This window comes from Varanus komodoensis, unplaced genomic scaffold (assembly GCF_004798865.1).
Source record: "Varanus komodoensis strain SLA01 unplaced genomic scaffold, ASM479886v1 scaffold3, whole genome shotgun sequence".
NCBI lineage: Eukaryota > Metazoa > Chordata > Lepidosauria > Squamata > Varanidae > Varanus > Varanus komodoensis.
The window spans coordinates 54,845,371-54,868,585 of NW_025335761.1; the positions used below are offsets into that span (position 1 = coordinate 54,845,371).

At 42.8% G+C, this 23,215-nt stretch overlaps 1 protein-coding gene across 1 annotated transcript in view; it reads left to right on the plus strand.

The window, feature by feature from the left end:
• Positions 1-22,497, plus strand: part of LOC123026353 (60 kDa lysophospholipase-like) — an 83,019-nt gene extending 60,522 nt beyond the window's left edge. The window contains exons 13-16 of the mRNA XM_044435864.1: positions 2,585-2,671; positions 15,187-15,286; positions 17,594-17,654; positions 20,926-22,497. Coding sequence (XP_044291799.1) covers positions 2,585-2,671; positions 15,187-15,286; positions 17,594-17,650 — 244 coding nt within the window. The 3' untranslated portion in view covers positions 17,651-17,654; positions 20,926-22,497. The remainder of the gene's footprint in view (positions 1-2,584; positions 2,672-15,186; positions 15,287-17,593; positions 17,655-20,925) is intronic.
• The last annotated feature ends 718 nt before the right edge of the window (positions 22,498-23,215 follow it).

Below are 23,215 nucleotides of genomic sequence, written 5' to 3' on the forward strand. Positions count from 1 at the left end.
AAAAGCAGTGCCAATCAGCGTCTTCCTCCTCCTGCAAATCATAATGTAGAAAAGGGGGACTGAATTGAAACTATCATCCCCCTTTTGTGTCCTTGCTTGTGATTGTTTGAAAGCACATCTACTTTTGGTGATAACTGTACTCATGGTGAATGCATTTGTGCTATTTCGCTACGCTATTTTCCCTCCTCTTTATTTGCCCTCACAATCTTCTGCCTCATTTCCTCACATCAGTCTTCAGTTCTATTGGCTGTGGCAACTCATGTGATTCTTGACCATCACATACAAATCCTACATCTTAGATGAAGCTCTCACAGGTATTTGAACTTACTGGATTGTTTATTACATTTTTATGCCACTTGTATTGGATGGGCTCTACCCTCCAGAAGAATAGGTAGGAGGTTATTTAGGTTCATCAGGTGGTACAGTGAAATTTCCCTCTGGCCAAAGGCCAAGATAGTTTTGTGTTTAGAGCCATGACAAGGCCTTACAGCCTTTAGCATGTTAGGGAGAGTGGAAGAGATAATTGCTTTGAAGCTGCTTTCCTTTAATATATTTCTCAAGAGCTGCTTTTGTGGTGAGAACCAAAACTGTTTGCTTTACTGAAGCAGCTTATTCCTTCTCCATTCTCCCAGGAAGAGGGGTAGGAGCTTATGTATACTGACAGCCTTGGAAACGGGAGAGGGGAACTTTCAAAAAGCCAGGACAAGGGGCACTGTCTTTCGTTCTTGGTTTGGGGAGAGACAGTGATATGTCACTTCACCCAGGTATCTTTGTATGCCCATGAAGCCCATTCTAGCCCATTCAGGCAACCAATATGGCCATAGATTGGGGGATGGTATACTTTCCTTTGCTTGCTTAAATTCTGCATTCTGAGTATCCTTGAATTTGAGGTGAGTTGTCTTGGCTGGACCAGGCAACCAGGGATCAGTACACCACCCAATACCTATAATTCTCTGGGCAGTTCACAATCAGAACTTAAAACCATAAAATAAATAAAATAAAATAATAATATTATATAATCAAGTGTTTTAGACTATTTAAGAACTGAAGTAAAAAGCCAGCACAGTGCACGAACATTTTCTTTAAAAAAATGAAAAACATGGAAACAGAATTGGGTTTTGCAAAGACATGAATGGAATAATGATATATGGAATATGGTAATTAATGATAAACTGATAGAAATAAAAATTAAAAAGGGTTTAATGAAAGCAAATGAATATAATGAAATTTGGGAAGTTTTTGTAAAAGCAGTATTGATGGAAGGCAAAAGCTATAAACCCAATCAAGATTATATGAATTTCTGGAGGGGATATGGGTATAATTGAAGTATATTATATATTATTAATTGTTATAGTATGTGTATGATGGTAGTATTGGTCTCTGGGAGGTGGTGGGTGCACTCTTTCATTTATTCTTTTTTAATTATTGTGTTCTTGTTATGTTATATTATTGTTGTTGTGATTGTATTTATGATTTTTTTCCTGTCAAAAAAATGAAAAACTAAAAATCCAGGGAAAATAAAAAAAGCTTTCACCTGGCATAAAAAGATCACAGCATAGTGGCCAATATACCTGGCCAGGGGATCCTTTTGGGGGCAAGCATCCCAAAACTGGGGTGCCACCTCAGAACAAGTGGTCTCCTTATGTGTATGTATGAACTATCCAATATGATACAACAGGAGCCTGAACAAATGTGACCAGGGACTGTGAGGGCAAAGAGGAAGGCAGTTTTGCTGGGAAAGCAGGGACTGTCGCTGGCATACAGTGTTTGTTGGGCAACATGTTAGGTTTGGAAATGCATGTTCCAGGACCAGCTCTGCCATGTGGTTAAGTGGAAGTCTTGATGCAGTGAAGTGAACTGCTTCAAGAGCATCGTGAGGAGAAGGGAGCAGATGAAGGCGGGAACTAGCGTCTGCATTGCACAGCCAGATTTGTTTAATGTGTTGGCCTTAGGAAGGTGTCTGGTGAGAGTCAGAGGCACAATTTGGGTTCCATGTCAGGCCACAGAATGTCTTAGGCCTTTGGCTACATCAAAGATTGCTATTAGAGAAGATTTAGTGGCATGTATGACCACATGTGGCTGAAACGTGTAAACTGAGTTGATCACATGGCTGGGTTTGATTGATAACAAGGCATTGCTATAAATGCTTCGAATATCATTTTCTTTATTTATCTGCTTGCAGATTGGTTGATTGATTCAAGGAATGCTTTGCACACCTTAATATTTGAAGTTAAAACTTAAAATTGTACAATACTGAAATATTTAAATAAACATATTGAAACATAATGTAAACCTCTAAAATAAAATAAGGGATTTAATTACATTTGTAAACTACTCAGAGAGCCTATGAACTATGGGACAGTATATAAGTGTAACAAATACATAAAAGAATAAAAGTTTAGAATGACAAAATCAAAGTAAAGTGACTTATGGGAGCCCTTCTGTAGAGAAATTTCAGTGTGGGAACTGGTTCTCAGGTCTAGTTTATTAATGTATTTTTTCTTGGTTAGTATTCTATAGATGTTTCTAGTAAGAGACTGGCATGATTAAGAATAAAGCCACTCTCTCCTACCTTTTCTTAAAGGCATCACGATATTATTCGCCTGCTCCGCACAACTGGGGCTCACCTTTCCAGCCAAGAGCTCATGAATGTTGAACCTGAACTCTTCAGGTAAGAAAAAGCCCCTTGGGCTGTACAGACTTTAAAAAATTGGTTCTATGTTCCACAAACTACCAACTGACTTTTATTCTATTGTGTACTCATTGATGGGATTGGATTTTTTTTTTTTGCATGTTTAGTTTTGTTCATTTGCAAATACTTGGGCCTTCACACCTCTAGATCAGGAGTTGAGATCTTTAGACACCCTTTCTGAGTCTTCTTGCCCAGGAATGCAGTGAGGTAATTTTAGATCTTGAACTTAAAAGCACAATGCTATACAAATTAAGACAGAAAAACCCCTGTTACTCCCAGTCTTCCCCCAGTCAGTTTTGTCTAAACTTACATAAGATTGTGTCCTTAATAATGCTATGGACCCGTCTTTACAGACGGCCAAGTTTATTATAGCCGATGCATAACCTTAACATGTCACTGTAGCAGTTGTTTTACACTTGCTTTGGTTACTGGGATTTCTCTTTCTCCCTATTTTTACATCTATTTCCAGTGTTGTGCTGTTCTTCAATTCATTACTTTTATATTTGCTTGTTTTTATTCATTCTGGGTTGTTCGCCAGTCTGGGAACACTCTGGGGCTAAAGAGTGGAATAGAAATGTATAAAACAAAGTCATACAGTTTTCTAACCCCAACAAGCTTACAGGGAAACGAATTCCCACTGGTTGTTCTTCTACCATGCCTCCAGTGTCCACTTAAGAATTCAGCAGAGTTATGCTGCATCAGTTCAAAGGTTCATCTGTTCTAGCACCTGCCTTTCCACAACGAATGAGCAGATGGCAATATTGATTTTTATCTCTCCTATTCCCAGGGACTCTAGGCAGCTCACAACATTAAAATTCGCACAATTAAAACATTCAAATGCTTACAGAAGTTAAAAGTAGATTAAGGGAATATCAAAATCAAACCACTTTGTAGATTAAAACATGAAGGATATATAAACAATAAAACTAACCCAGCGCAAACACACAGGTCATTCCCAAATGCCTGCTGGAGTAAAAAGACTTTAGCCTTCTTATGAAACCTGAAAGGGGAAGCCACCTGTGGGACGGCCATAAGCAGGATCTTATGGGCAATAGCTCTCTCATGCTCTTTCTCTGCAGAAAACAGGTGTTGGGAGAGGTCAACATGTCTGAGCACCTGTAAGGGTGCTCACCTCAGCAGTGGCCAACTCTCAAGTGCTGGTGACAGTGATGGACTCACTGAGAACCGGGCCCGTTGAAAGGGGGTCCCCAAGAAATACTCTGCCTTGAAGTACAGAGGTTCCGTATAGTACCATGAACAGTAGCATTGATCGAGCTAGGAAATTCTACTTGGAATGCTTTAGGGAACCTCGGTTGTCATGGTAAGAGCAAGAATGATGAGAAAACAGCTAGGTTGCAAAATTCCCAGAGCGTGGCAATGCAAAAATGAGGTGAAGATCTTTGAACTTAAGACCAGTTTTGCATTCCAGCCTTTGATTCCGAAAAGAAATCTAATATAGTCGTCGCTCTCCAGTTTGACAGGCTTGGAATTTGCTTTGTCAAAACTTACTCAGCTGTCGGGAGTATTAAGGGGAGTGGCTAAAAAAGAAACATATTATTTCACAGATAAATTGACCGCACACTTAGCCTCTTCTGCCCTCAAAGGAACCTGTTTAACTGGCTAGCCATAGAGAATAGCAAAATGCTTTGGGGCTTTCAGTAAGAACAAGAACAATAAATCAGTATATGATGCAATTTTGTAGCAAGGTGTTGTATTAGACAGGACTCCATGTACTTCTCTGCCTAAAGTTTTGTGAGGTTGTCTCCTCCCTGCCCCCACCTTCTTTCTGTGTATTTTGGTACAGATTTGGTTAAAGCGGCACGCAGTGTTATTCTTTTCGGCGCCTGGCCAAAACCTTTTTATTTTCCCAATGTTTTAAGACCTGACTGTTTTAATTGGGGTTTTATTATTGCTAAATTTTAGGATGCGGTGTTTTAATCATATTTTCTTTTCTTACATTTTGTATTGTTAAACCATCCTGAGACATCAGTAATGGGACGGTCTACACAACTTTTAAATAAATAAATAGTCAGCATTTGCAATTTTTATGATATTCCTTTAACATGTGGCTGTTTAATTGAAAAATCCAATACTCTGTCTGTGGCCAGATTCTGTTCTGTGGCTGTTTTCACACATTGCAAAATTCCTGCATGGACAGATTCTGCTGTGTAGGAAGTGCATGGCCTCTACTCCAACGGTTATCGTATCTAAGGACCGTGTATACCTGTCGGTCACCCTTTCTCCACTTCTGCATACACCACAAAAAATGTCCATGAGCTTTGGTATGTTATACATTATTTTGTACACAGAACTAATGGAGGGAGGAAACAAGATTTGAGAGGGACTAATATCTGAGAGCATGTGTTTCGAATGTCATGGGTCTCAGGTCCTTGCCATCTCTAGTTAAAAAAGAACTTCACCTAGCAGGACTGAGTAAAGCTGTAGGTCTGTTGGGCTGAGCTCAGTTTAGTAGCAGCTTATGGCATCCACTGCACATGCCAGTGGCAAGTCCAGCTGAAAGCAAAAGCAAGCGAACAAAAAACCTAGCATATTTTGGCTTACAGTGCTTGCTTCCATTAACTCAACCCTAGGAAAGGGTTTTCAGCATCACAAATGGTGGAAAGCACCAAACCATTAGCTGTTGGAAGGAAGGGGGTGGCCCCTGTGGAGAGCTTTGGAAGGCCTCATGTGGTCGGCAGGCCTCAAGCTATGCTCTCCCGCCTTCAACCCTGGACAGCCTCTGCCAATCAGAACCTACAAATAGCTTGACCTGTTTTAAGGCAGATTCCTGTGTTCAAGATGCTCACTGTGAGGAAGTGGCCAGCACGTTTGTGCACTGAGAAATTGTGGGGTAAGGGAAACAATCTGATTACTCCAGAACTCCTTAACACTGGGTTTTTTTAAAGCAGAAAGGGGACTCACAAGGTGCTGACAGACAAATAGCTGGCAGGTTGTGAAACAATTCCATCTTTCCCTCTTTAATGGATTTTCTGTGGTCAGAAAATGATAAACGATGTGAGAAGAAAATTAGTCAGACCTTACCTGGAATAATGTCCAGTTCTGGGCACCATGATTTAAGAAAGATGTAAGTAAATTTGAAAGGGTCCAGCGGAGGCAACAGAAATGATCCAGGGTTTGGAAACACTGCGCTATGAGGAGAGACTGAGAGAACTGGGCATGTTCAGTCTTTGGAAGAGAAGACTGAGGGGGGACATGATATCTCTCTATAAGCACCTCAAAGACTGTCACAAAGAGGAAGGTCAAGATCTCTTCTTGCTAATAACAGAGTGTAGGACACGGAATAATCAGTTCAAGTTGTGACAATCCAGATTCAAGCTGGACATCAGGGAAAGCTTCCTCACTGTCAGAGCAATACGACAGTGGAACCAGCTGCCTAGAGGGGTGGTGGGCTCTCCCACACTGGAGACATTCAAAAAGAAACTGGACAGCCATTTGAGTGGGAGGGTGTAACGCGGTGTCCTGCAACAGCAGGGGATGGGACTCAATGGCCTTCATGGCCCCTTCCAACTCTACTATTCTATGATTCTATGATCAGAAGGTTACAAGTAGCAGGTTGTATTGTGTGCACTCCTATAAGATTTCATGAATGAAACAGGTTGTTTGCACCAAAAAATGAGCTATAAACACCTCACATTGCAGTCACAGTAGCACAATTTCCGCATTTGTTCCAAAAGCGTAATTGTGGTTACTTCCAATGGAAGAGCAACCAGACATGTTAGCCTGACCACCATTTTGCATCCTCTAAAATGCACTGGTCTGAACATTATTCTGGAGCATTGTGGGAAGAAATGGCATCTACCACCCAAGGGCAATGCAGAAAAATCTGAAACAATTCTGCTTTTCTCTCTGGGGTGGTGGAAGGGGGGTTAAAAAAATCAGAAATATTCTCAGAAAAATGCCTGAAAAATTTTAGCTCAGCTGTGGTGAATATGAGGGGATGCTTATAGGCCCCGTTTATGTAGGATGTCTATTTTTAAGAAAAAGAACCTGCGAAGTGCATGGGTATCACCTGCTTGTGAATGACAGTGGAGCAGGTAGCTTACTTACCTGCCCCTCTTGCGAGGGCTTGTGGAGTGAACTGGCTCACAATTTTCCTAGCAGTAACAGCAAAACTTGATTTCATGTCACAAGAACAAATATATAGCAGGGGATATATGAATCCATTCCAAAAATGACTCTGCAATATCTTATTTGACCAGAGATTATGTTTGATTGACGTCTCTGTTACAGTAACTAGTGAAAAATGAGGTGAACCTTGACCTGTTCATATTGGTTGTCACCCCAAATGGAAAAATGCAAGGGGTGGGAGTGTTTGGGGTGGGGGAGAAGCTACCAAATCCCCTATTTCTTTCCTTCTCTGCCCTCTTGCCTATATATCAAAATGCCAGTTAATGAAAGTCCAAGGATGTTTTCATTCAAGCCTGTTATCATAGCCCATCTCCAGGCTAAAATGCTGTTCAATTCTGATCACAGCTGTCTGGAAAAATTATGCTTCTGACAGAACTTTGACCATGCCTCTAATACCTGATTATCTTTCTGGTGAAATAAAATATGGAGTGGGGTTTTTATGATCTTAATCTGTCATCTGTCCCGGCGGTTACAGAGACTGCATAAAAAGGCACTGGCAGGCCAGCTAATAGGAGTGGCATCCTTGAATGTGCTCGGGCAGAATTATCTTCCCCTTATGTGAAATCACTACTCTGCTTATCAAGGCTCTTCACCAATGGAGAGGCATAATCTTTTCACTATCTAGGTGACACTTTTCAGCTGTAAGTGTCTCCATCTCCTGGAGTGGTTTAATGTGCTTCTTGAGGTAGAAAGATATGCGGGAGGCTCTGGAAAAAGATGAGCAAAGATGAGCTTTGCCTCCGAGGTCTATCTGCTTAGGGTAGGCCTGAGCAACACGCGACCTGCCTTCTCCAGTCAGTGCTGGCTCCTGGATTTTGAAGGCCCTTGGGCGAGCCGCCTTCCAAGGGCCATTGTCCTTAGTGAGTCCACTAAGCATTGTCACCAGCTGCTGGTACACCTCCCTTTCATCTTTGCTTCTACTAGCTTGCTTGGCAGGCAGAGAGCCAGGAGAAAGTATGGAGGGGCACCTGCTGCGCCATCCACTCGTCACCCACCCCCATGTGGGTAGAACAAGAAACAGGTGAACAAAATTTTGCAAAGGAGAAGAGGAGTAGGCCTTCTTATCAGTCAGATGCCCACCATGTCTACGCTTGCTAGGAATGCTGCACCCTGTTAGACATGGACTTAGATGGGCAGGGAAAACCCATGATTGATCCCTGTTGGCTGGTGGTCTGCTTGTCAATGGTTGGTCACAGGCTCTGCAGGCTAGAAGACTTCTTGGGAAGAAGGTGTCACACAAATCATCAGCAGGGAGTGTAGTTTGGAGACAGGCTGTTCTGCATAATTTCAGGGCTTTCTTAGGCAGGAAACAGAAGAGAGTTGAATTGGCAGGCAGTAGGAAAGAGCCCAGTTTTGTCTTGGCTCTGGAACCAAACTAGTATCCTTTAGTTGTTCTGTCCACCTCCCATCAGCCACTGCCAGCATAGCCACTGGTCAGGAACTGTGGTCCAGAACTACCCTAGGTGGGCAAGGTTGGTCTATGTTGTTTGTACCTTCAAGTCATCTCAAGCTAATGGTGGTTCCAAGTTAGGGGGTCTCACCATTACATCTGGGTGAGGGAGATGTCCTGGGTTTCTGATGAAGCACTTCCAAAAACCTACAAGTGCTGAGACGATACAGACCATGTGGGGCAATTGAAATAACTGTGTGTGCCAAAGGAAACAAGAACTGTGCCGCAGCGCTTCAAACCTTCTTATAAGTTGCATCTACCTGGATTTGTTCCATATTCTCGAGCCACGGATGCTTCATAAATATTCCACAACAGCATTCCGAGAACTGATGCTTTCTTCCCATTCCTATCGCATCCTGTCCTTTAGCATGCCATGAGCTAAGAAACTGGTTGTTGTTTCTGGGGCATTTGCCACATTCAGTGGTGTGCTACCATCTCCCTGTCAATTGGAGCTGAAAGCATTATATATGTGCGCTACTAGTTTTACCCTGAAGTATTGATGCTTGCAGTTCTTCGCTTTGTGCAGTGTCACAAACTCCCTTCTCGTCCTTTTATTTAAGGCTGTTTTGTTAACAAAGCTTCATCTTCTTTTCTGAATATGTGAAATTCAGCTGAAGATTTGTTTATTAGATAACACTTATGAAATCTTTCAACATATTACTAATCTGGAGTCTATCTAAGATGGTGGAAATGACATAATTAGGGATGCATCTGATGAAAGAGTTCAAGTAAATCTCCTGACTCGTTATGAGGGAACGGGCTGGAATCTGAGAGGCAATTTTCCCAGGCCGGGAACAATATTAACCCAATATATGAACCGTGAGGAGAATGGTTTGGTTAACTAAATGACTTGTGCTAATCAGCTCTATTGTTTTTAGTGGTGATATCTGTATTTGCTAGGAATTAGGGAGGGAATTCCTCTAGCTTAGCTGGGAGTGCGATGAAGAATCATAAATGTTGAAACAGAATGCTTAAAAGTTTGTAGGTTGTAGTGGTTTTGTGTTGTACGCGAGTGGTTTTGTGTTTTCTCATGAAGCAGCAAGGTGGGGTGAGAATCCCGTGTGGAGATTTAGGCTCAGTTTATGTATTTGCTTTTGAGGTGACTATGGCCTCATCATCTTCATCTCATTTTCACAGGGGAAAGGCATTTATTTAAAGAGGCCCCACATGGAATGCTCAAAAGTCGTTATGTCAGGGGAAAAATATGCTGCTTTTCAAGCATTTTTTGTGATAATTACCTGAGTCTGCAGGTTAGGATGAAAATGGACTATAAATATAATACTTGTGGACAACTTGTATTTGCTATGTTTTTCTCCTGTCATGACACACAACTTATTTCCATTTGTTTTTGTTTCTATGCCACCTTTCAGGATACACATCTTACTGCCATGGCTTACAAACAACATAAAAATAGCAGAATCATTGTAAACAGTAACAGCAATTTAAAAACAAATAAGTGGGATTTTTCCTCAGGATAGTTGGTGCAAGATGGCCACTTCCTCTCTCTTTTCTGGAACACTTTTCACCGGGCAGTTGATGGAAGGTGGCCCTGGGGCTGCGGCGAGGGGAAAGTCCAGCTGGAGCAAGACGGGAGGTCTTTATCTTAAGTACAAGCATAAGCCTGCCTGAAAACTAGCAAATACCAATCATAATCATGTTTTGTATAGGAGTGCTTTGTCCCTAGGTACACTCTTTTGCAAGATCCCTGTTAGTAAGGACTGGGCCGCTAAATATTGCCTTTTTTACCCTGCAGTATTGTCAACTTAGTTTTCCTGTAGGAGAGAAGAGTAACCAGCCACTTTTATGGGAAAAGCAAGAGACATATCCACACTGTTGCAGTGACCACTACCCTAGTCCTTGCCTCTGGTGATCTCAGCCATCGAGGTCCAAGCTGGGTCCACTCGACATAAACTTGGCTCTTCAGCTACAGGAATCCCATCCCGGGTTCTGTCTCTTGGCCACACTGGAATGTGCTGGAACCTTGGGAGGCATTTTACATAGATGGGCATGGGAGTGGCCTTAGAGGTGGCAACTTCCACACCTCTGGAAGCAAATGCCAGGAGGCAAGAGGAAGTGATAGACCTTGCTCAGAACCAGCCCAGGCTCTTTTACTGCCTGGGCCTTTCAGAGAGAAGATGGCGCCATCCCTTCCTTCCATGGACAGAAGTTGGCCAAACTGGTGGCTGAGCCTTCTTCCATCACTGGTGGTCTCCGTGTCACCTGAGGCCAGCAGGCTAGTGTGGCAGGGCAAAGGGTATTCTGTAAGGCATACACAGCTCTGTCCTCCCAGAACACCCCAGGGCATCTGCTACTGAGGCAGCTGCTGTGCTTTGCCCATGAGTAGAGCTGGCCCCGTTTCCCTGTTTTATTGAGTGAAAGCCACTCCTCACTCACTGAGCGTCTGATAGCAAATAATTAAAAAGGCCCTCATCCTCTCATCTATTTTGCTTGGGATTTAGTGTGATGTTCACAGAGCCACAGGGAAGGGTTTTTTACCGCTTTGCTGCTTCCCACCAAGCAAAACAAGCCAATCTCTTTTCCTTGTCCCAGTTCCAAACTCCAGAACATCACCACAGGGGCCACGACTGCTGTTCCACGATTCTTATCAGGGCTGGTGTGAAGCTTGGGTATGGTTGGGTGCCCAGCAAGGTCCACATCGCAGCAGGGGTCCAGTGAGAAGGACCTCCTGGAGTCTCCTCTGCTTCTCCGTTGCAACCTGCTTGTTACCTGCATCTTCTGTGGCCTGGACCATGGTGGTGGTGTGAAAAAGGAGGACAGGTGGCCATTGGCTCTGCTTTTCAAGCGAGGGAGTGATAGCCATGGTGAGAAAGAGGATGAGGAGCAGCAGCAGTTGGTGACCATGGTGGTGAGAAGGGAGACTAGCTGAAGGATGGTCCACGGAGCGTGACTTGCCCAGGGGGTGGATGACATTCGTGGCTCTTTTTCTTTCTCCTCTCACCCAGGGCTGCTGCAGCCAAAACATTCCACTGCTTTCCAGTGCTTAACATTCCCGAAGGCTTACAAATATTTAATCAACACTTAAGGATGGAGACATGATTTTCAGGGGCAGGGAAGACCTCAAGCTGTACCATACAGAGAGGCCTTGCCAGCCTTGCAGGAAAATGTGGATGTGACATTTCACTCCCTCTCCTTTGTAGCTCAGAGCTGAGGTTAGCCGTTCCAAATGCAAAATTCTAAAATGCCTCATTTAAATCAATGACTTGCTTCTGGTTTTATGTCATTTTATTTTCTCTTTCCTCAAAGGAGCTCAGGGCAGTATATGACATTATTCCAACCTGAGAACAAACCTGTGAATTAGGTTAATCTGCAGGTTGGAGATTAGTTCAAAGCCACCCAGTAAATTTTGTAGAAAATAATCACAACATTATAACAACAATAAATACTAAGTACCTGTAGAGCATTTTCGAGTGTACAAGGCCTGCTTGCAAATGAATACGATTCTTTTCATAATGCACATGGTGGCGGGGGTGGCAAGGGACTTAAGCCCACCTGGTAAGGTAATGGCTGTGATGGCATTCAAAGAATGGGCTTTCTGATTTGTAGCGTAGTCTCATGCAGTGCAGTCCTGCTTTCTCAGAAGTAAGCCCTGCAGTGCTCAATGGCATTTACATCTGTGTATCACTCCTGTTGCACTCATGTCTTGCTTGTAGGTTTCCCTTGGGCAGCTGGTCGGGCACTGTATGAAGAGAATGCTGGACTAGAAGCATTCATGGTTTGTTCCAGAATGGTTGTGCAAAGGACTGCTCTTTTAGTCACTTTCTAATGTCCAACCTCCATCCTTGCCATTGTTTTGGCTCTTTCTAAAACACATATCTAAGTTGAGTCTTTATAAGGAGCTTTCCCAGTTACCATATAAATGAAAATGACCATAGACCAACAGGGCCAGCTGGGAATGTTGACACTTGCTGGCTGTCCAGTTTCACCTTGAATGTCTCCAGTGTGGGAGAGTCCACCACCTCTCTGGGCAGCTGGTTCCACTGTCGTATTGCTCTGACCATGAGGAAGCTTTTCCTGAAGTCCAGCCTGAATCTGGGTTGTCACAACTGATTATTCTGTGACCTTCACTCTGGCATCAGCAAGAAGAGAGAGATCTTGACCTTCCTCTTTGTGACCACCTTTGAGGTGCTTATAGAGGGATATCATGTCCCTCTCAGTCTCCTTTTCTCAAGGCTGAACATGCCCAGTTCTCTCAGTCTCTCCTCACAGGGCAGTGTTTCCAAACCCTGGATCATTTCTATTGCCCTCCGCTGGACCCTTTCTTATTTAGTCCAGTACAAATGTTTAGTCCAAATGCTATAATGCTTCTCTGGCCATCTGTGCTATAGGAGGCACTTTATTCTAACAAACAATTCATGTCAGTGGAGGTGTGGTCTGAGGAACGGATGAGCATCCCACATCCGAAAGAGCCCTCCCTACAGGTTCCCTTGCACTTAAGCACTTTGCCAGTAGGTTGGCCGCTGGGGAGTGGGCAAGCATCACCCCTCGAGCAGCTGTATTTGTCTCAGAGGCCAGCTGCCAATTTTATTGCCTCCTTAAATTAAAATTGTGTGTGTGTGTGTTTGTTTTGCCCTAGGTTTGTTCTTATACTGCAATTGGCTGGGGAATTTTAAAGTAAAAACATGCAAGAAAATGAAGCAATTTAAATGCAGAATATCCCATTTAAACAGCATTTTCATATGGGATAAATCGTCGTCTTGTGAAATATGAAACTGCCTGTGCCTTTTCCCCTTTGGTCATGGGCACACCCACTGGGTGAAACTAGCCTGCCGAAAGCTTCTTCTCATACACCCCCTATTAATTTGCACTGCTGATTCATTGAGCAGTATTGCCGGCTCAGCTGTTTGGAGCTTTTGTAATCTTCTCCCAGTTTTCCTGGTAGCCATTTCAGGCTTTTTGTTTTTGGCTCTGTGATGTGTTGTTGCCAATGAAGAAAAGACAACAAAACAGGGAAAGAATGTTCTAGCTGTTTGACTGTAAGGGTGCAAATTTGCTCTGGTCCTATTATGATGTCATCCAAGGTGAAGAAACATGCCTGTGAAAGGTTTCAGTGGGTGCATGGCACACTATATACAACAGCAGAGTAAGCGTTGAAGCTCTTCCCGGAGTGTACCACTTTAAGTTGTAGAGATGATCTACGTGCTACCCCAAGGGGGTGGGAACCCGCCCAACACATAGAAATATTAGCATATCAGGAAGAAGGAACTAACTTGGTTCCCCCTATTTTTTTCCTTCTGTGGGCTGGTAGGTCTCTTACTTTGCTTTTGTTTTAACAATAGAATGTTTCAGAGGGAACCCCCTCCATCAGCAGCCTGGAACATTCCAGGGAAAGAATTACCAATTGATTATGCTGATTATAGAAAATGGGTTGGGCCTTGAACAATGATGGAGATGAATGAGAGCTTGAAAGAATTGACAGAATGGATGGGCACCCCATGGATTTCCTTGTCTCCTTGAACAAATGGGTAGCACTGCAGAGGGATGCAGCTTTCATGAGAGAAGCCCATTCCTCCATTTAACCAGATAGATAGAGGAATCCCTTCAAGGCGGGCAGCATCCTTTGTATATTGGAGCCCCTGTTCTGCTATGGAATCACACGTTCAGGATAGAAGACTTTGAAGTCAAAAGCTAGATTGTGTCTGAGGACTTAGCTTATTTCTCTGCGCACTCTGATTGGTGGCTTTTGAGAAAAATAGGCTACAGTTGTGTGTGAGAGTGACAACGGCGTGTGCCCTGCAACTTACCTGACAGAAGTGTTCATCTTTATTGCAGTATAGGTTTATATGAATCATGCTTCTTCACATGGGTATAAATGTTTTGCTACTGAACAAATGTAGCCCAGTTTGAACAGGCAGTCCTATGTGTGGGAGTCAAAGGTCTTTGCAGTAGAGTTGTGAAGAGTTGTTACTCTGTGCTCAGAAGTAGAGGCAAGGTGTCAGAACGGTTTGCTGGTCCCTTCTTGAGTAGGGAGTTAATATTTTTTGGTATGCATAAGATTGGAATTGGAGGGCAGGTGATGAAATAAACTTTCCCAAACTGAAATTGTTCCATTGCACGTGAATGCTGCACTTTGTAAACATATTTTCCCTGAAGTTAATTTTGATAAAATTCATGTGAAAATAACTTTAGAATTGCAGGCATAATCAATATTCTAGTTGTTAGACTACTGCATATCTGACCATAGTGAAAAGTCATACTCAATACCCCAAAAAGTAATTGGCAAAACATTAAAATGTCAGAGTAAGTATTTAAAAATATCATAAAATAGAAATATTGAAAAACTAAAAGTCTTTTAAAGGTCATTGGAGAGTTCGAAAAAGAGTGGGAAAGGGCAACTAAGGATGTGAACTTACGGTTGCAGGAGTCCCAGTCCTACCTCAGAAAAGTGCTCCAAGGTTGGAGCATTGAGGGCGCCTCTTTCCATCCACACTACCAGCATGGCGCTTTCCATGCCACCTGGCACCCCACAGTCTTAAAAGCTACTTTGGAGTCTGTGCGGGGGAGCATTGCAAGGGGGTGGGGAGGAATGGCATAGACTAAGGCTCTGTTGGGACACAAGGAACCCCTCCTGGCCAAACTCAGCTGTCTCAGTGTTTGGGAGAGTGAGGGAAATGAGGAGGCAGCCCTCACCTTGTCCCATCCTTCATTGGGAGCCCATAATCATCCAAGGTCAACTCCAGTGTCTTAGGTCAGTTTACGGACACCAGTTCCTGAGGAACTAGGTCAAGAAGGTGCTGGTGCTAGCTTTACCCTCCATGGATGTGTCCAATTGTGTTTTAAATTTGTAAAGCATTTTGTTACCTGGGGTATGGAACAACAGACTGGACTAAAAGCATTATTTGCCAGGCCCAGTAATATGTAATTATTCCTTTTTCAGTCTTGCTTTTAGTGGCGATGTTGATGGTCTTCATGCATGGTATCTTGCTGGTGTGGATTTGAACAAACCTGATTCCGATGGGAATACTCCATTTACTGTGGTAAGTATAACTCTGGAAGTAGCTAAGGTGGACCTTCTGTTGAATGTGTTTATTAAATTCAAGTTTTACTTCAAGGCACAGAACCTCAAACTTTCTGGGTCACTGGGCATACTGAAATATGGGGAGTGTTTTGCAGTTGTTCTCACAAAGTGGACATCATTGTCCAGTGGCTACCATAATGGGCAGTGCTCCTTTCTCAGAAGGAAAACTGGTGAGGCACAATTAAAAATAAGTTGCCCAGGAGGTGAAATACAAGGGAGAGTTGGGATCTGAGCTCCAAAACTGGGTTCTGTGTGCCTTTCAACCTGTTCATAAATGATCTGGAATTTGGAGTGAACAGTGGCATGGGCAACACAGCACATAGTTAAACTGTGGAGTTCACACCCCCAGGAAGCTGGGTCACTGATGTGGATGACTTTAAAATGGCATTGGACAAGTGCATGGAGGAGACAGCTATTGCTGGCTACTTGCTGGCTACTTGCCACCTCTGGTATCAGAGGCAGCACTTACCAGTCATGGGGGTGCTTTAGGAAAAGGAAGATGCGGTACTTAAACCCGGCACAAAAGATCCTGTGAGAAACCGATTTGCAACTCTGGGAACAGAATGCTGGCTAGGTGGACGCATTGGTCTGATCCAGCATTGCTTTTCTTAAAACCAAATCCCTCTTTTGAATGCGAATAAAGTTGAAGCTGGGGGAGCAGTGCTTGGCTTTGGAGCAGGCCAGCCTCCTAGTTAGAAATAGTTTGTGAAATAAAAGCAAGTCTTAAGTCAAAACAAAACAGGAGAGTCAAGGCCCCGGAGGGTGCTGAGAGAGGGGTCTCTGAATGCATCAGTACACACAAGTAGTGTGCTGGAAATCGCAAGGCTAGACACTCCAGGACCACTTAGCATAGGGAAAATGTCCTATAGGTCCCAGCTGGCTGGGAAGTGTAAGGTTTTTTCCTGTCTAAACATGCCTAAGATGTATGTGGGTGTGATCAACACAGGACCACATGGCTGCATTTCTTTAGCTGTACTGATGGGTAACTGGGCTTTGTCTATGGGGGATTATAGCTATATCATATTATTATTGATACTATTTTTTGTATTATGCATTATATTGTATTCTGTATTGCATTATTTATTATATTATTGTATTAAGGATTGTTTTGATTTTATATCACTTACAGTTAAATATTGAATTGCTCGATTGTATCACTCTAATATATTATTGTATTTTTATGGAATATGTATTTTTTCTTTCTTTCTTTGTTCTATTGTAATCTGTTCAGAGGGCCCTATGGGCTATGGGGTGGCGTACAAATGTAATAAATGAAATGAAGATTGTGCCCTTTCTGGAAAGGTGTTTCGGCAGAGCTGCACTGCTAGGGGAAAGCTTTGGCTGACCTCCTTCATGGGCAGATTATCCTGCATATGTCTGTTTCTGACATGCTTGACACGCATGAGCCATAAGCAGCTGTTTCCTGGAAGAAAAAAGAAGGGCCAGCAAGAATGAGAGTATTCGGATAGGTGATGGCCGGGATTTTGTGCAAAAGCCTGCACAACTTGAATTTTCTTTTCTTTTTTTCTGGGCTCCACTTCTAATAGTTTTAGATTAATGCCCAATTGCACAGACAGTAAAGAGTGAGCGCTGCTGTCTTGTCATGGTCTTAATGCAATTAATGCTTCTAATTGTCTGCGGGACAGTATGGTTGTTTTTATGTACCTATCTGTTTTTAAATTTGTATCCTGCCAACTCAGCTCGAAGGGCCATCTAGACAAGCATTTAAAAGTAGCATAATTTGTAATAAAATATACATAAAATCTCTGAATGGGTAGATAACAATAAATGCTAATAGAAAGCAGCAAAAATAAAACCACTCAGTTTTCTAGCCCTTAAAAAGAGGTATTGATTTCAAGTGATTCCTCTTAAAAACAAATTATCTGTCTTCAGACTGTCCTTGACTCTCTGAAGGAAAAAAAATCACCACCACCCAGGATTATAGTCTTGAATGTGGTAGAATACAAAACTTTTTGCATCTTTCCTAAAGCTTCCAGTGGGCCAAGCCTGGTGAAGCTTTCTTGGGATGTTTCATAATGGGGGTACTACCACAAAAAAGACCCCGTAGTAAATACCGTTCTGTCCTCAAGTGTTCAAAGGATCTGAAGAAGAATATTGACACATATGGGCTGTGCGTAAGGAAACAGTATGATTTGGTGTGTGCCTATGTATGTCTTGTGTGTATGTTGAATGTGTGCAGGTATATATGTGATCTACCTACACTTTACACAATGGTGCTTACTACTATTGAAATATCTTCTTGTAGGCCAAGATTGCAGGGCATGTAAAAGCTGTGGAATATTTGAGGAAGTACATACAATAATTTGGTAAGCTTTTTTATGGGCATTTGCTGGTGTGTGTGTATTATGTGGAATAGTTGACTTAGTAAACAGAGTCAGGGTTCTTCGTGTCGGTTCACAGTTTTCCTGCTAGTTTCCACAGTAGCCTTCAGCAGATACTTAGCGATGTTATCATCAAAGTACTGTGTGAAGACATCCTGGAAGTTGGCCGTCTACTGAATCAGCCTCTTCACCCATCTAGCTCAGCATGGGCTCCCTCCAGGGTTCCAGGCTGGAGCTGTACCTAGTCCTTCCTGGAGAAGGTGAGGGCTGAACTTGGGAACTTCTGCATGCAGATCATGTACTCTGCCAATGAAGTACAGCCTCTTCTTTGGAGCGTGAGTTGAGGAGAAGCCAGGAAACCTTACTAACACAATGTTTAGAGCTCTGAAGCCTATTTGAAATAATGCGGAGGAAGACAGACATAGTATATTGTTGTTGTTGTTATTATAACATTTCTATGCTGCCCCTTGCCGAAGCCTCGGGGCGGCTTACAACACAATAAGATACATTGAAATACAATAGAATATAATAAATTACCACTAAATACAAAAATACAAAAAATATACTGAGATACAATAATATAAAATTAAAATTAACAGTATAAAATAAGTAAATAAAGAATATAGGAGGAGAAAAGAGAAGGAAGAAGAAGTTGCCCTGGCCAGATCATATATTTTAACAATTAAAATGATGTTTAAATAAAAAGGTCTTTACCTGGCGCCGAAAAACCAGTAACGACGGTGCCAGGCGGACCTCTTTGGGGAGTGAATTCCATAGGTTGGGTACCACCGCAGAGAAAGCCCTCCTCCGAGTACTTACTCTCCTAATTTCTTTCATGGAGGGTTCCCGGAGAAGGGACTCTCCCGCAGATCTCAAGGGGCGGTCGGGCATATACAGACGTAAGCGCTCGTTCAGGTAGCCAGGACCCAAGCCGTTTAGGGCTTTATAGGTCATAACCAACACCTTGAATTGGGCCCAGGCTTCAATGGGAAGCCAGTGAAGCTGACGGAGGACTGGAGTCATGTGAGCATAACGCCCCGTCCCCGTCAGCAACCTGGCAGCTCTATTTTGCACCAATTGAAGTGTTCGGAGCTGTGATATTTAGCTGATGTGTAAGTCCAGCTTCATGTTTTGAATTACAGGTGTGCATGTGAACATATCAAATCCAGGCTAATTGGTCAATTTTGCCCTTTCCCTGTGCTTTAGGTTGCCTTTTTATTTCTCAAAGTTCAGCATGAGCAGTTCCTGTATTTCTCTACATGTTCATTGTCTAAATGGACCTCATAAAATGGACTCTATCTAGTCCATGAGATTTAGGTCATCTTAATTCTATTTGGTGCCCCCAAACTCTGTTATTTTGTCTGCAATAAACCAACACAGCTGTCCCTTTGAAATTAGCTAAGAAACACCATTTTAAGGGGACAGTCCTTTGCCTGTGTTGACAGGTAAAAGTCCTATGATCTCAAGCATGCACCAGCTAGCGTGCTGCAAATTGTGGGAATGTTCTCCATCTAAAGATGCACAGGAATGCACCTCGCCTTCCTGTAACCCTCTGAACGCACACTGTATGCCTCCCATTATATCAAAAGCATTGTAAGGTCCTCAGTTCGTTGCAATGTAGGAGATAGGCATTTTCCCTTCCAGTGGTGCGATAGCAGATCTTCAGCTGTCAAAGGAGTGCGGAGAATCTGTTTCCCCTTCTGTTTGTCAGTTTCCATGCAGCATGTCAATAATTTAAGAGTGCCGTTAGTACATTTAAAAAAAACCTGTTCCACTGTAAAATTTATCTATGCCATAACCTCCTCCCGAAAAGAAGCAACTAATGGACATTGTCAAAATGTTTGCTTAAAAGAAGCATTAGATGCATTGCACTGCCAGCAATTCACTGAATTCATTCATTCATTCATTCAATTTTTATCCCACCTGTTTTCCTGCAAGGAACCCAAAGTCACTTTCATAATCCAACTCCTCTCCCTATTTATCCTCACTACAACCTTGTGAGGTAGGTTAGGCTGCAAGTCACTGCCACGCTCAGAGACTTGGTGTCATGGCTGAGACCTCCTGAGTCCCAGTCCAACAGTCGAATCACTTTGTCACAGCGGCACTCACAATGCTCTTTAATAAGGGCTATCATTACATACTCGTTGCAGTGCCCAACAGACACAAAACAAATGATTTTGCTAAAGAAGCTGCAGCTGAAGAACCGCAGCTGTGACAGGTGTGTTGCGACGCCGTGATTTGGCACTTAGTGGAGATGCTTACAGTAGCTTTCGACTCCCGAATGGGCCCATGGGTCCAAAGAGGATGGAGACCAGACTGTGGTTCTGTATTGATATGTCTGCATTCTAAGAACTGTCTCCTGCAGCACAGTTTCCATCATGCAGATTTCAGGATGGTCTTCTGCTCCCAGCCCACTGAGCTGAGATCAATAACTGTGATGCTTTGAAAGCATGTGGACCCTAACCAGTAAGCCTGAACAGTCAATCCAGGTTCCATATTAAGCAGGTAGAGGGTTAATATTCAGTAGGCTAGTCCTGAGTGGAAAGGAGGCAACTATTTTCACTTCACAGGCATTTGGCTGTAGGTTTTTTGGATGCTCAGCTATCAGGTCAGAAAACAGCTCTGGCCTCACAGCCGGAGATCTGCACCTGGAACGCTGCATACTTTGCAGCCAGTGTAGAAGGAGCCACACCAGTTGGTTCTCTGAAGTCACAAGACCAGCCCTTGGAGAAAGGTTTTGTGGGCTGTTCTGGGTGGCGGGAGCAGAACAGACAGGTACCAAAATACCAGGTAATGTGGCAGCGCCTCCACCTGCTTCCCACCCGCTCCAAAGCGCTGCATGTAGATGGCTGAAATCAGCTATTTCACTATTTTGCAGAGCGTGAGAGCAAGCTTTGCTTCCTCATTGCTCTGACCCTGCATAATTCCCCGTAATTCTTCCAGTTCGGAGAGGTATGGGCAATCCGATTGGATTTCAACCCTTAAGGACACAGATCAGGAAGTGGGAGGTAAGCTTTTGATTTATGGATCTTGTCTCATTTTGATAAGCTAAGACTTCTAATATAAGAATAAATAAAATAAAATCTAGAAGAATTGGAAAAAGAACAAAGGCCAGGATTTTAGATTACCTTGACAAGAGTCATAAATGGGACTGTGGTAGGATACTTTCAAAGCTGTTTTTGGAAAGAGATGTTAATTTGAAGCACTGCTCAGGCAGTGAACTATATTTAATACATATTTTCTTGATTTTCTTTAGACACATGACATTCCTCTCAGGTTGTGAAATTCAGCTATCTGAATCCAAGAAATGCCTGAGAAGCACTGAAGAAAATGGGCAAATGCTTACTGTTTTTAGCAATACTGTAGTCAAGAGATGGCTATTCTTAGGCTTGATTTTTAAAAACCCAGTTTTTAACCCAGTTATGAAAGGAATTTTTTTATTGTTGACATGTAAGGGTGCAACATGCAAAACTCTTGCTTCCACACCAATCCATTGAACTGAATGGCATTTTCTGGAAGGAATGTGTGCTGATGGAACCAAACGGTTGTCCTTAAACCTTTATTACATTGATTCACGATCCTTGATTGATGGAGACTGGACTTGAGAATTTTTGAGAGCAAAGCAGTGTCCTTTACATTGACCTGAAGCCCTTTACGGTAGTTCAGGATCAATGCCGTTTAACAGAAACATAGAAAATGGAAATTAAGTTGTGCTTTTCAGCACATTTGCTTTAAGGAATGAAATGCACAGGCACTTCAGTAAGAGAAACCATGCTGGATCAGAGCACAGGGCTATCTTGTTCAGCGTTGTCATCCAACCAGCTGCCCACAGAACCCACAAGCAGGACATGAGCTCACAACGCCCTTCCGCCCAACTTCCCTGGCAACTGGTGCACAGAGACCTATTGCTTCTGATGGACGTATCACAGAGCCATGCCGACTAATAGTCATTGATAGCCTTCTTCTCCATGAATTTGCCCAAGCTTCTTTAAAGCCATCCAGATCGATGGACATCGCAAATTGGTGGCCAACATCTGAGGATTTTGATTAGCTTATTATTATAGCAGAAATCTAATAGTAGAATTTCACCAAATTACTTCCTCTGAGAGTGAGCAGATGCTGAATGTGAGTAGAACTGGAGTCTCAAATTGGGAACATTAAGAAATAAGGGGGGAGTTATCAGTATATTTGGAGAAAGCCCAAAAGTCCTGACTCATGCACAGAAAGAAAATCCAGCCTAAAGAGGACTGGGAGCATTTTTGGTTGCAATGCAATATTGCATGGAAGACAGAAAAGAAAACAAAAACGGGAGAGTGTTGGAAGAGGGTTGACTGGCTGGAACCTTGAGCAGAAGCACTCCTGCTAGCCAGTGTGGCTACGTGGCAACCTCTCGCAGGTCCCACTTGTTTCATCAAAAGCAAAACTCACGATGAACTTGAAGGGCTCTGCTTGTGGATGCAGGGAAATCTTGGTCATTTCAGAGAAGTTCAGAGAAGGCCAGCAAGATTTGCCAAATTGATGTGAGAGAGTCTTTTGCCTAAATTAGATCTGTGCCAAATGTAGAGGATCCTGTTCAGCGAGCACAAACATTGTGAAAGCGTGTTAACTATTTTTGCATCAGCTTTGTGGTGTTCCTCAGTGGAACTCTGTGCATCTTTGCGGGTAACATCACAAATATGTTCTTGCTTGCAAATTAATCACGGTGCACTTACGTGGCAACTTCTTGGGAATAGTGATGCTTTATTTTGGGAAATGCTGTTGATCTTCTCACCTTGTCTATTGGTCATGATTGTTTTGTTATGCTTTTCAATAAAATATTTGAAAAATAGTAAGTCAGCATGAAGTGTGTGTGGGAGGAGTGATGGTCCATCAGTCTGAACAATGTCCTATATTAAATAGGGCATCCTAGAGGTCCAATGTGAGAGGTGAGAGGTGGTGTTGGTGGGATATGCATGCAATACATTAATTTACCCAGTTCAGCCATGCCAAATATCTCTCTGAAATGCTCCTATTTCTGGCCAAGCCACTGGCTTTCTACATTCCAAGTGGTTATACTTGCAAGGAATTAAATGGGCCTAGTTAGGAATGCCAAAGCCACAAATCCTTTTGCTTAAAAAGGCTGATTGGCCCGTGATGCTAACATTGCTGTAGCTATTATGAGGTATAAAGAAGAAAACAACCACAACAAATGCTTTTAAGATACCTTTGCTTTGCTTTTTGCAATATAATCCTGAATATATATGAAGGCAAGTTTTTCAGCCTCACTGAGAGTTTTGTCCCCAACCCAGGAAATCTTCTCTCACGCACTGCCACAAGCTCCTTGAGAGCTGAAGTGATGATCTTAGAAGGCTGGCAAGTGAAACTAGTAAAGTGACTCTGTGCTTCCCTTAAGAGTCCCCTGGCAATGTAGCCATAGGCAAAGATTACATAATCGGATCTTTCTTTTATATGGCTTATTCAAAGGCTTGACTCTATCCTGGGCCAATTAGAGTTGAACTCTGGAAAAGCATGTTTGACGTCCAAAACATACAAGCGGGCCAGGATGT